Source organism: Microplitis demolitor, chromosome 8 (genome assembly GCF_026212275.2).
Source record: "Microplitis demolitor isolate Queensland-Clemson2020A chromosome 8, iyMicDemo2.1a, whole genome shotgun sequence".
NCBI classification, from domain to species: domain Eukaryota; kingdom Metazoa; phylum Arthropoda; class Insecta; order Hymenoptera; family Braconidae; genus Microplitis; species Microplitis demolitor.
The window spans coordinates 2,157,768-2,172,290 of NC_068552.1; the positions used below are offsets into that span (position 1 = coordinate 2,157,768).

General features: G+C 25.0%; 1 protein-coding gene across 5 annotated transcripts in view; it reads left to right on the plus strand.

The window, feature by feature from the left end:
* LOC103572998 (retinoic acid receptor RXR) overlaps nt 1-13,632 on the plus strand; it is a 46,817-nt gene extending 33,185 nt beyond the window's left edge. For all 5 annotated transcript variants that reach the window (XM_053741462.1, XM_008551843.3, XM_053741461.1 and 2 more), the window contains 2 exons: nt 5,039-5,345; nt 7,378-13,632. In XM_053741462.1, coding sequence (XP_053597437.1) covers nt 5,039-5,345; nt 7,378-7,977 — 907 coding nt within the window. In that variant the 3' untranslated portion in view covers nt 7,978-13,632. The remainder of the gene's footprint in view (nt 1-5,038; nt 5,346-7,377) is intronic.
* Nucleotides 13,633-14,523: the final 891 nt, after the last annotated feature.

Sequence of the window (14,523 nt, forward strand, 5' to 3'; positions counted from 1 at the left end):
TTCTTCTGGTAATATTTACCATTCCACATGGTAACCAGTCCTATTTTTTAAAGCATAGGAATCATTACTATGTAGCATAGGAATTATTACCATTCTTCTGGTAATATTTACCATTCCACATGGTAACCAGTCCTATTTTTTAAAGCATAGAAATCATTACTATGTAGCATGGGAATGATTACCATTCTTCTAGTAATATTTACCATTCTAAATGGTAACCAGTCCTATTTTTTAAAGCATAGGAATCATTGCTATGTAGCATAGGAATTATTACCATTCTTCTGGTAATATTTACCATTCCATATGGTAACCAGTTCTATTTTTTAAAGCATAGGAATCATTACTATGTAGCATGGGAATGATTACCATTCTTCTGGTAATATTTACCATACTACATAGTAATCATGATACTGGTAAATATTACTTTGTAGCATAGTAATCAAAGCCATGCTAGAATGATACTGAGTCCCATGCTGAGTAGCGTGAAAGCAGTTTCAATATTAAGTGCTGATATATAGTATATACGTCTAATATAACCTGTACATATATTAATCTTAATTACTACTTATATCAATTAATATTATTTCCATGGAAATTATCAATCATACGAAACTCAAGTATTATTTGACAGAGTATCATTGTCTATTGTATTCTGATTTAAAATGTTACTCTACCACACGTATCGTCACTGCTGGAGACGGAAAAATGTATATTCCAAAGCGCTGGATTTAATATTTTTAATTTAGATAATTGTTAACTTCCTCTACATTAATAATTCATAATTAATAATTTTACTTGCAATAAAATATTAATTAAATGTATTTTCAATAAATAATTAAATTATTATAATATTTTTCTAATAAAAATAACCCATGTTAAAATATGTTAATGTTAATATTTATTATTTTATTTAAAAATTTTTTAAATCAGTTAAAAATTTATTCATTATTAATTAAACAACCTAATTTTTTAATTATAAAACCTTATTTTAATATTAACCTTACTACCTTCAATTGGAAGCAGCTTCATCGAAATTGTAATAATTACAATGTAGCATAGGAATGATTCCAATGTAGCATGGTAATCATTCCCATGCTAGCATAGTAATGATTACCATGCTACCATGGCTAGCGTTACCATTTAACGTCGGATAAATTACTATGCCAAATAAATAATACGACTAAAAACCTTGCGTTACCATGCTACATAGTAATAATTACTATGTTACATTGGAGAATATTCCATTCACTTCTCTCCATGCATGTAGAAAATAAATTCTCTCTTTATATTTCATAACGCGAGTGAATTTTTTTTATTACAATATTTATACCCCTTCCTATAAATATATTTTTCCTAATTACTTGCATGTCACAATGTATACATTTAATTAATAAATTCATTCAATTATCTATTTATACTCCCCAAAGATTGAAAATAATCATAACAATACTAAAAATAAAAATGTAAGATAAATTTACTCTCGAATTTTCCCCTATTCCAGACACTCTCTTTTATTACTCTTTTTAGTTAATTTTTTTCCCTCTTATCTTTATCATACCCTTACACCTCTCACCTCTTACCTCTACCCGCTTAACTTGGACTTGAATTTGTTGGCGTAGTCGGGCAAACAGTTCAAGGTCAGCCTCAACTCGCTCAATAACTCTACCCAGCTGCCTCCTTTTTCTGCACAACTGATAAATAGGCTCCAAATATATATACACATACATACGTATATACATATATCTAACATTTAATTTATTCAGTGATTCATTGCCTGTCGATTGTTAATTTTTCATTTAAATTAATTTTTTTATTATGTTCACAATCTCATATATTCATTGTAAAGTTTTAAATGTAATCGATACGTGACTTGGATTTTTATTTTATTTTATTTATTTATTTTTTTTTTAATTTTTCAAGTCATGGTACATAGAAAAAACAGAATATTAAAAATTGATAAATAATAGTAAAAAGTGGAATCTGTTATCAATAATTAGTACTATTATGTGCTTAATGCAAAGTAGTTTATTAATTTTTGTAGATTCCTAAAAACTATCAATTATTTCAAAAAGTAAAATATTATTACTTTTAGGTATAATACGTGACTTATTAGTGAAAGTCAATTAATTTATGGCATAATCTATTAAAAAGTAATGATTGGTCAAATTAAGAATTGCTATCTTAGATACTGATTTTTCCGGCCGGAAATTACAAAAGTTACTAACTTTTATTTTATAAATTCGATATCACTGATCAATTATTAGCTTAAAATATCATTTATTCATCATTATAAATTAATTTAAAATATACATAAATCGAATAAGTGATAAATAATAAAATGAAAAATTAGTATACTAGATACTGATTTTGTTGCTCATAAAAATACCGAAAATTTTTAACTCTTATTTTATAAATTCTATCCCATTGGCTAATAATTAATATAAAATGTTATTTATTCGTTATTATAAATTAATTTATTATATACATATATCGAATAAGTGGTAAATAATAAAATGATAAATTCGTATACTAGATCTTTATATATTAATATGTACGTTTACTAATTTTTCGGTTCCTCATTTTTAAAATTTTTCTGTTTATTTGAATAGTAATAACTAGATCCCAATTTACCGATTCTTTTTCATATTAATTTTAATATACGAAGTTACTAATTTAGCTCTTCAGTGTATCAAATTTGAATATTAATAATAGCCATTTTGTAATACATATAATGATCCTGTTTTAATATTAGTATCGAATATACTAATTTTAAGTCTAAAATAAACTACAAACTATTTAAATTTTGAGCATCATTTTTTTTTCATGTATTTAAAAATTTATATACATTATAAGCGAATTCACAATCAATACATCAAGCTTGAATAAATTCCTTTTTTTTTTTTTTTTTTTTTTATTGTTTGATTATTTATTTATTTATTTAATGGGAAAATAATAATTTTAGTCTAGAGAAAATGATTTCTTTAATGGATATTTAATAATGAAACAAGATTACTTGTTTAACCACGCCTTGAATAACATCTTGATGATATAATCAATAGTGATATTGAAAAAAAAAAAGCGCGTTGTTAATATTAAAGTTGATCGTCAGCATGAATTTATAAAAATTCAATTTTTTTTAATCAAAAAGGTGAATTTAAATAACAACTTTTTTTTTGCTATTGTTAAATTTTTAATGTTCGGAAAAAATGATGCTCAAAATTTAAATAGTTTGTAGTTTATTTTGGACTTAAAATTAGTATATTTGATACTAATATCAAACCAGGATGATTAAATAAAATTTTATAGAATCAATCAACTTTGAGATTAAATAATGAGATATAATCTATCAAATTTCCATGTAAGTCATTAAAAATATGTATTATATATCATGTCGGCCAAACTATACGATACCCATAAATTAATTTATTAAATCTTTAATTAGTAAAACTACCCACACTTAGTAATTTAAATAATTAAACCTCATGTTATACATTTACATATTATTTTTATATTCCATATTCGAATACTTCAGTTTTACTTTTAATTTTTAAAAATACATTTTTTTCGTTATTAATAACGAGTTATGAATAAACAATAAAAGTAAATCAATATTACATAAATTAAGTTAAAATAATTGTAAATTAGTGTCGCTTTTATAGTTAGCAACTAACCTTGGACTTGATAGAGTCATCCAGAGTCCAGAGTGAATCTACCCACCCGTACTTCCTACAACCGCTAAGAACATGAGTTAAGACTCGTTCCAATGCCTACGTCTAATTGAGCAATACCACTCACTAAGAATCTAGATGACGATTCATTATTTTTATTCGAATTTTAACAAAAAAAAACTAATCATGGTAACATTGAATTATATGAAAAAAACTAATCACCAAATTATTCTTAATTTTTATTTACTATTATATATACTTAAGTCATATATGATCATACAATAACAGATACAATCATACCTGATTATTTTTCTTCGTAAAAGGCTGCAGATATGATCATGCATGCTCATACATGGAGTCATATATGAGCTCACCCGCATGAAAAAATATCCTAAAATTATACTGAATAATATAACACATTTTATATTACAATATAATTATTTATATAAAAAGTCATATATATTAGAATAACTATTTTTTTGCCGTTTTAATTATATAATTATATATTTTCAAAATATACAAACATGATATATAATATTATATGTTGGCATATATTCAAACTATATGAACTCCATATATTGAAAATTATATTATAAACACATGTCATTTTATAATGTTAATATATAAGCTAATATATATTATCGACTTATAAAATTTCAAGTCTAAAAGGTTTATTCCAAGCCTATATCAAGTTGCAAACCTAAAAAAGCTTAATTCAGTTTTTTTAAGTCAGAGTTGTAAATTGACATCCCCTGATTGAAACGCACACTTACATGTAAACATCTATATGATCAGATCTACTTAATATGTACTGAGATATCCGTTCTTTCTTTATTAATCTGTACCTTTATTTTCTTTCCTGAGTTAAACTGATAAATTGAATGTTCATTTTCCCGATTAAAAAAATATTTATATTATATATTTTTAAGTATATTATCCAATATATAATGCGATATGTTGGAAAAATTTAATGAAAATTATTTTTTTTTATAGCAGTTACTATACTTTAAAATATATGTCTCGATTATATTTCATTATATTGGAATTTATAACCGGGAAATTATATTTTGAAAATATACAATGCTCTATAATAAAATATATATTTTTTTTTATAGTTTATGTTATAAGAAAAAATATACTTTCAAGTTATAAGAACATTATATTCAAACATACATAAATTTTTTCTGTTTTATATAGTTATATATTTTCGCATATAAAATAAAAATATACAATTTTTTTCATGCGGGGAATATAATTTTACATGAACATATATGATCATATCTAAGCATTTTTTCCTGGGCTATCGAAATATTTATTTTTTGTCATGCCTGAAATTAATTTATCAAATAATATTTATTTGAATGTTACAGCTGTGAAGGCTGCAAAGGTTTTTTCAAACGTACAGTACGGAAAGATTTGTCGTATGCATGTAGAGAAGAAAAGTCATGTATTATTGACAAGCGACAACGTAATCGTTGTCAATATTGTCGTTATCAAAAATGCCTTGCCATGGGAATGAAACGTGAGGCTGTGCAAGAAGAACGCCAGCGTACCAAGGAACGTGACCAGAGTGAAGTCGAAAGTACCAGCAGTTTGCATACAGATATGCCGGTTGAACGAATTCTTGAAGCTGAAAAACGGGTTGAATGCAAATTAGAGCATCAGGGAAATTATGAAGTAAGTAATTAACTGAGTTTTAATAAACTTTCATGGTCATTTTATTTATTTTTAATAATATACCAGTATATTAACATGTTGTTCTTGTAAATTATCTATAGTTTATTAAAACACTTATAATTATAATATTAATAAGTAAATGTTGCTAACTACTGATATTTATTTTATCAACATTTTAAATTTAACGAGTATAGTTTATCAAATTTTTTTTATTTAAAATACATTATTTGTAATTATCATTATTACAAATAATTTTTGAATGCAAAATATCAGAGCTCTTGAGTAAAACAGAAAAAGATTTTTTAAGAATTATATTTAAGTTGATTACTAAAAATTTCTTTTTAATTTATGTTATTGAGGTCATTATTTTATACACGTACAGATTAAATCATAAATTTTTTAGTTATTTTTTTTTGCCTTAAGTTATTTTTCAATGCCTTAATGAAAAAATACTAATGAAAAACTAATGGTCTAGTATTTTCGCTCACTAATGGTTTAGCGTTAATAGTGTGTTTAGTGCTATTAGTGCGTTTAATGTGATTAGTGTGTTTAGTGTCATTAATTTGAATTTCACAGTAGAATAGTACTGACTATTCGGATTACTAATGAACACTATTGAAACCTGGTCAGCATATCACTTCTAGTAATATTGTAAGATTCACTAATCAGATTACTAATGATTAATAAAACGCTATTGAATACTAATCACTTCCAATATTGCTGCCAAACTCAGTATTTGGAGTACTAATGATCACAAATACAACACTAATCACTTCCAACAATGTTGTAAGATTCATTAGGCAGAATACTAATGAACACTAATAGAGCAGTATTAAAAACTAACCACTACCAATAGTATTGCAAGATTCACTAGCCAGGGTACTAATGAACACTAATAGAGCAGTATTCAAAACTGACCACTTCAAATAGAATTGCAAGATCCATTGGTACTTCGACTAATCAACACTAATGCAATACTATTAACTCTAATTACTTCTAAAAGTGTTGCAAGATTCATTAGTCGAAGTACTAATGAACACTAATTCAACACTATCCAATACTAATCACTACCAATAGTGCTGCTAGATTTAGTATTTGGAGTACTAATGATCACAAATACAACACTAATCACTTCCAACAATGTTGCAAGATTTATTGATCAGAGTACTAAGGAACACTAATAGAACATTATTCAAAACTAACCACTACCAATAGTGTTGCAAGATTCACTAGTCAAAGTACTAATAGTCATTAATGATAACTAATAAAACACTTATCATCACTGATAAATTTTCAAAAGTGTTTTATAAGTATTCATTAGTTTTTTTTCCGTAAGGGTAGTAATCGATATCTGAAAAAAACTCGATTTTCAAAAATCGGACCATAACCTATAACTTCCCTTTCTTGAAAATTTTCAATTCTCATTGCGGGAAGTTGGAAATTTGACTTAATTATCTTTTTGGATTGCTATTCATACTGATTAGTCGATGTTAATTAATTTTTTTATCGTTAATAAAATTATTCGTCATTGCTGGGGTTCGAACCTGGATCCTTCTGCATATCAGTTGAAACTTTTACTACTCTACCTACACCACGGACTTAATAGCCAGGGTTATTTCGAAAATTTATATATTCATCATAGACATCTCAATAATCTTAAAAAATCAATGATATGAAATTTAAGAAAATAAAAAATAAAAAACTATATTTCTATACTGAGTAGCTCCTATATAAAAAAACAATTCTTAGTACGTTTATGAAATATCATGTAACGTTATGGTAATAATTACTTGGAATTCTGGGATATAAATCCATAATTTTTGGGAAAAATTTCTATAGCTATGAGATCAATTCCTATAATTATGGTAATAAAAGTTTCTATATCGTATAGTAATGATTACCACGAGTAAAATTTTGAAATGAATAATTGTTACCGTAAATTTTTGTCCATGTACCCTAGATAAATTTATAAACAGCTAATCAAAATAACAATCTTAAGAATTCGTATTAAACTTTAAAAATTAATTTACAGAATGCCGTATCAAGTATTTGTACAGCGACAAACAAACAATTGTTTCAATTAGTCGAATGGGCAAAGCATATACCACACTTCACATCATTACCTATTGAAGATCAAGTATTACTACTACGTGCTGGTTGGAATGAATTATTGATAGCCGCATTTTCTCACCGTTCAATAGACGTTCAAGATGGTATTGTACTTGGCAAAGATATTATTGTTAACCGAAGTTCAGCTCAACAAGCTGGATTGAGTGCGATATTCGATCGTGTGTTATCAGAGCTTGTTACTAAAATGCGTGAGATGAAAATGGATAAAACAGAATTAGGCTGTTTGCGTGCAATAATTCTATTTAATTCCGAAATACGCGGACTAAAATCAATAAGTGAAGTTGAACTACTGCGGGAAAAAGTATACGCAGCTCTCGAAGACTATGTCCGCATAACTCGGCCAAATGAGCCAGGGCGCTTTGCTAAATTACTGTTACGTTTACCATCACTGCGTTCTATAAGTCTTAAATGCCTTGAACATTTATTTTTCTATCGTCTTATCAGCAATATACCAATCGATTCATTCCTTCTGGAAGTTTTGGAATCATCTTCGGATCCTTAGGATACGGAGGTGTGCCGAGTACTTGGGCACACCGACATGTAAAATTGCATAATCATTTTTTATATTTTATTAAGTTAAATTTATCAATTATATATTCACCTTCACTTATTAATTATTATTTAATGATAATGAACATTTTTTTTTTTCTAATTGGTTAAAATAATTTTAGTGTTAAGGTAAAAGACCCAATACCCGCTCACTTTTTCGTGGGAGTGACATTAAACGATTGAAAAATTAAATGAAAAATAATTTGTTTTTACAGTTATTTTTTGTAGGGTAAACGCACTAATAGATGGACGGTTAAGCAGACTCTCATGTTTTCCAATAAAAATAAAGCAATAAAATATGAATAAGTTATAATAAAATGAATTATACTTATGCAAAAATGTTTAATTAACTAGAAAAAAATAAACAAAACTTTGTATGACGTAGTGGTTGATTACAAAAAAGTAAAATTTAAGAAAAAGTCCGAAACCCCTAGATGGACGCTTCTTGCAAATGATATTTTCATCTTATTATGCATATAAAGAATTATTAAATTTTTCTTATAACAGCTTGTGTTTAATACTATTAATTAAAAAACAAATGTGAGATAATAATTTTAAAAATATATGTAGTATTTTTATTATCATCTTTAAAAATTTCTCACTCTTACATACTAGGTTATGCAAAATATATGATAATATATTACGTAATATTAGTTAATGATTTATAAATATTTATAAATTATTAATTATTTTACTTACATTTTATTTATATTTAAAAATAAATAAATAAATGAGTTTATGTTAACAAACAATTTCATTTAAATGTTATGAAAAAAAAAAAAAAATTGAAAATTTACCAGATAAATCCAACGTCCATCTATTGGGTTAAGGTTAGAAATTTGTCTCCGATAGATGGACGGCAAATTTTCTTAAATTTTTTTTATTTTATCAGTTAATTATTAAATTTATAAAATTGTTAATGAAATACGAACATAATCATATGAACATATCTTATTATATTATTTATTTATATGAGTAATAACAAATATAGTTTATCGGTTGTCTGTCACATGCTTAGTAGAGGTGGCGCTTTTCAAGCAAAACGTCACGTCAAATAAAAATAATTTTTTTTATAATTATAACATATATTAAATTTTAAAAAAATTATTTTCTAGCATCAGAAATATATATAGCTAAAAAAAAATGTATTATGTTACATTTTCATTCCTAAATTTTGTGTAATTGATTATTAAAATAATATTCGTCTATCTATTGGTAGATGTCCATCTATCGGTGTATTTACCCTATTGCAGTAAAGAATATTGTGTTAAAATCAACATAATTTGTATGTTAAAAATGGCCCACACAATATTTGTTATTTTTTAACACAGAGTATCTTTACTGAATTTCAAAACGCTCTGCGCAGTTCTGAAAACAGTTAATTTAAATTTAAATTTATAATGAATTATAAAATACTTTGATACGTCATATATTAATATATTTATTGGCAAATAATTATTTATCAATATGAGCTAAAGTGAGCGACTGGGTACTGATTAGGTCTAGGGTCTTTTTCTTTAATTAATTTCCTTTACTTGTGCAATTTAAAAAAAATTAATATCACTAATTAAGACGTTTTTTTTTTTGTTACGAAATATTTTTCTATTTCTTAAAATTATTTAGTAATTTTCAAATGTAAATAGCACCATATACTTAAATAATAATAATAATAAATATATAAATAACGTAAATAAATATTATTATAAATATCAGCAATATCAATCGAACAAGAAAAAAAAATCACATTCCATCCTAACCTCTATTCTGATAAATTTCTGTTTACATTTAAATTAATACGAGTTACTTCTATAAATAAATGTATACTGTCATTTTAAAACATTTTTTCCTATTTACTGTTTAAAATCATTTTGTCTACTAAGAACAAAAAAATTCAGTTATCATATCATTTACCATAAAAATACAAAAAAGATGTTTTTTTGCTTATTTTCATAAGCTTCTCTTATAATTACAAACAACTTGTTTTAAAAAAAGACTAAAATAGTTGAACTTTAAGCTTCATTAAACTCGAAAGGCAACATCGGAAATTTCTGGTAAATTGCCGCTTTACGATCAAGTGACATAAAAGTCTATTATTTTAAAATGCCTAAATTGGACTTTTGTCTAAAAAAATTCAGTTTTTAAGTTCTGAAGACTTTTTCAGACAAAAGTCGCAAAAATTTCCATCAGGGCTGTATTAAAAAAAAAAAATTAAAATAAAAATTTTACAATATTATAAGAGACTATAAAACTATAATTGGAGACATAGAATACACAGCAAAAAATATTGTGTTAAAATCAACACAATTTGTGTTAGACATAATCCATACAATATTTGCATTATTTTTTAACACAGCCCCTGTGGATCCGAATTACGGTATTTACAGTATTTTGTCGCAAAATACAGTATTGCTATGACAATTTACTGCAGTTTTACCTAAAAACACTCAATTGTCGCAAATTTACGGTACATAACCATAGATTAATGGTGAATAACCACAATTTCCAATAAAAAAAATACCGAATTTTAATGTAGTTCGGATTCGCCAGGAAAACAATTTGTGTTAAATTTAAAAACAAAACTTGTGTTGAAACTTCGACACAAAATTAAGGTAACCCTAGCATACTTGATTTACCGTAAATTTGTGGTATTTTTACTGTAAAGCTACCGTAACATTCGGAGGGATTTATCGTAATTTACGGGAAATGGGTAAATTATGGTGGATTTACCGTACTTGACGAATTTTTACTGTAGAATACGGTAAATCTACCGTAAAAATTCGTGTAGATTATCGAGTTACCGTAATTTACTGCGGATTACCGTACATTAGGGTAAAATCACCGTAAATTACGGCGAATCCACAGTAATTTACGGTAAATCGGTGATTTACGTAGGTTACCGTAATTTGGGTCCGTTAGGGAAAACAGCAAGTAAATTTAATACTTTTTAAATGTCAGTAGCTACATTAAAAAGATGTTAACTTTATTATTTTATTTCTATACCACGAATATTTAGTAAATATATTAATTTGAGGTTATCAATGGTAGCTACAATTATCATTTAACATTAAATTATTTTTGATAGTAAACAATGTTTTTATTAGTTATTTTAAAAAAAAGTCACTTAATAGGGTACCGGTGGGTAATAAGGCTTAGTTAAGGGACATTTTGAATAGAATAAAAAATATTGCATTTAATTATCGAAATGTATCATTAATCTTTATTTCAATACATCAGCCATAAAATGTAGTGAAGTAATGGTAATTTTTACCATAAACAAACAAAAAATTATGCTTTTACGAAAACCATACGAATAGGCCTTATTTTACTGCGGTAGGGTAATAAGGCCTACGGGTTAAACAAACTGGAATAGTTTAACTATACTTAATAAAATTTATATTAGAGATAAATCATCACTTAAATTTAGCAAAAATACTTTTTAAGAATCAGAAGACTAGATTGTTTTTCATAATTTCTTCTGCGCTACGGCATATGACGGATAATGAAATATAGAAGACAGAGAACGTGGTATCGGGACTCTATAAATTTGTCGTAACATCTATGCAAGACTCTTCTACTAGAGTAGCCTTTAGCGAAAGCGATTATTTTAAATATCATTTCTGTCACTTAGGCTTTTTACCCAACATGCCTTATTACCCGCGAGTACCTCATTAATAATTAAAATTTTAAATTCTTCCATAATTATCAATTGACTTTTCAACAAAAATTTTGTGTTAATTTTTAAGTATGACTTAATAAATGTTAATTATTACAATTTTTGTACTGAGTAACATTTCTAAAGTGTTAAATAGTAAATAGATTTAAAATTTTGAAGAAAAATGTCCACATTTAACACAAAAAAATTTAACACAGAATATTTTTTACTGTGTAAATTTTTGTTTACTTTTTACTAAATGATTTTAAACAGTGAAAAAAAACTTTGCTGTAGATTGACAGCCTAATTTACACACAATAAATATATATATATATATATATTTATATGTGTATATATATAATATACTATTGTTATTAAACTAAAAAAAATCGTTACAAAAATAAATAAAATCATGTAATTAAAATTTATCTGAAAAATTATCTTTATAAAAAAAAATATGTATTTTTTTTTTTATAATTAAATTTATGTAATAAAAAATTTGTCAGCAGTATAACGAATGATAGTTTTAGAGTATAAATAAAATAGAGTACGTTGATAATATATATACTAAAATAAACTCTCGTTTTATTATTAATATTCTTTTTATTATTATTATTATAAATTGTGGCTTTGACTGAATGATCTAGATGTAGTTTGGACTCAATTTCAAGTAAACAAATTGTGGTTATGGGTATTAATTAAAAAATAAACATTAACTAAAACTTTTTTTTTTATATTTATATTTATATATATTATTTTAATTAATTTTATATTCAAATTTAGTTTAAATTTAGTACGAACGTAGACGAGAGTTTCTAGTTTTATTTTTTAGTTTGAGTCATTAATCATTGGTCCTTGATAATTAATAATTAATATATTAACTACTGATTAAATAACTTGAAAAAAAATAATAAATAAATATATGAATAAATCTAATAAATAATTGATTAATGTTTATATATTTTTGAGCGAATGTTTATGATTGTTAGTTGTTGGTTATTGTTATTGAATCGAGTATAAAGTAAATGTTAAAAGCTTGCCGAAAAATACAAAATTTAAATAAATTATTTGAATTTAATAAAAATTACATTTATGTTTAATTTATCTGAAACTGTTTAATTGTTAATTTGTAATTTTAATGTTAAATGAAATTTTAATGAGTAAATTTTTGGAACTTGATTTTTTTTCAAATTCTTATTATGGAATTTTGAGACGGATAAAATTTTTATTTTAATTGAGCGAAAAATGGGCGCGAAAGTTATGAAAAGTTTTGAATTATGCGTTAATGAAAGTCATATATTTATAAATATATATGATTATGAAACATAAAAAACATAAAAATATAATATAAAAAATTGATGTAAATTTTGAAGGTGCGCAGAAAAAAAGAATTTCTTGGCGCGAGAATAATTTTGAATTAAGAAATGAAAAGAAAAATTTTCTTGTGAAAACAAAAATTTTCCATTATGAAATGAAGGCGAAAATTTTCTTAGGACTAGAAAATTTGTTGGTTCAAGAAATATTTTCTAATATGAAATGAAAACAGAAATTTTCGGAGGACTAGAAAATTTCTTGGTGTAAGAAAAATGTTCGGAAAAAACTCGCACGTTTTTCAAAAATTATAAAATTACAATTTTAAAAATATTGCAAAAAAAAAAAAAAGAAATTTGAAGCACTAAATAGTACGATATATTTATAATTGGAATGTATTTTAGTAATAAATTGAAATTAATTTTTTTTTTATTTGAATAAATTGAGCGCCCAAAAATAATAATTGTGTTTGAAAATAACTGTAAGTAATTTAATTTTTAAAGGATTCTAAATAAAATATATTACACAAATGTTAGTACAAAAATATTTAAAGTTCATATTATTGCAAGAGTATATTTTCGATCATTAATAATAACATTAATGAAAAAAAATCATTATTGTAATTAATAAAATAATTTAAAATGTCATGTTGGGCTTTGTTTTTTTTAAACCACTTACTGAAATTAATTATAATCTATAATCAGTCAATATAAATCAATGGTTAAATGTATTGTCAAAGGCGAAACTCGAGTCCAAAAGTTCTGATGAAGAGAAAATTTTGAAAAATTGTACGGAAAAACATAAAAAACTCAGTTTTCTTTGTCCGATTGTCAAGATCGGTTTGAACAATAAATCGATCTTAGACATCTACCAATCGATTTTCTATTTATTTTCTTACTGCGTTGTTCTATTCAAATAAAAAAATAGAGTATCGAACCATTTTATTTTTAATCATTACTTTTATTTTATACTATTAATTTATTTTTTTTTTATTATGAATTTTTATTAAACTTGTAAATTATCAATTTGATTTTTTTATTTCTTATTTCTAGTTTAATATTTTTTTATTAACATTTTTTTTAATATCCCGCCTTTTTGTCTTAGATGTCGCTCTTTTTTTCAAACCTATACTGGTACGCTAGTGCTGCTGCCAGTAGTTGGTGGAGAGAAAAAGTGAAAACAATAATAACAGTAAAAATAAAAATGGCGGCTAAATTTTTCGTGAATAATCAGTTTTACGTTTTTAATTAATTACAATTAAACTAAAAGGATTTAGATAGTGATTTTCCATAGGGTTCTTGTGATAAAAAATACAAAGATAAAAAAAAAGTTGGGCCGATTAATTGTGTCTATCGAGAGTTATCGTGTTTACGAAGTTTCATGCGTAACAATGGACATCACTGGTTATTTGAGTTTAAATAATTTATTTTAAACCAATAAAATGACGAATCGACTTAATATTAGGTTCGAATTGTTCCTCAATAAATTTTCTGAAGACTAGTATACAACTTTACCTATTTTGGTGTAATTAAGAGA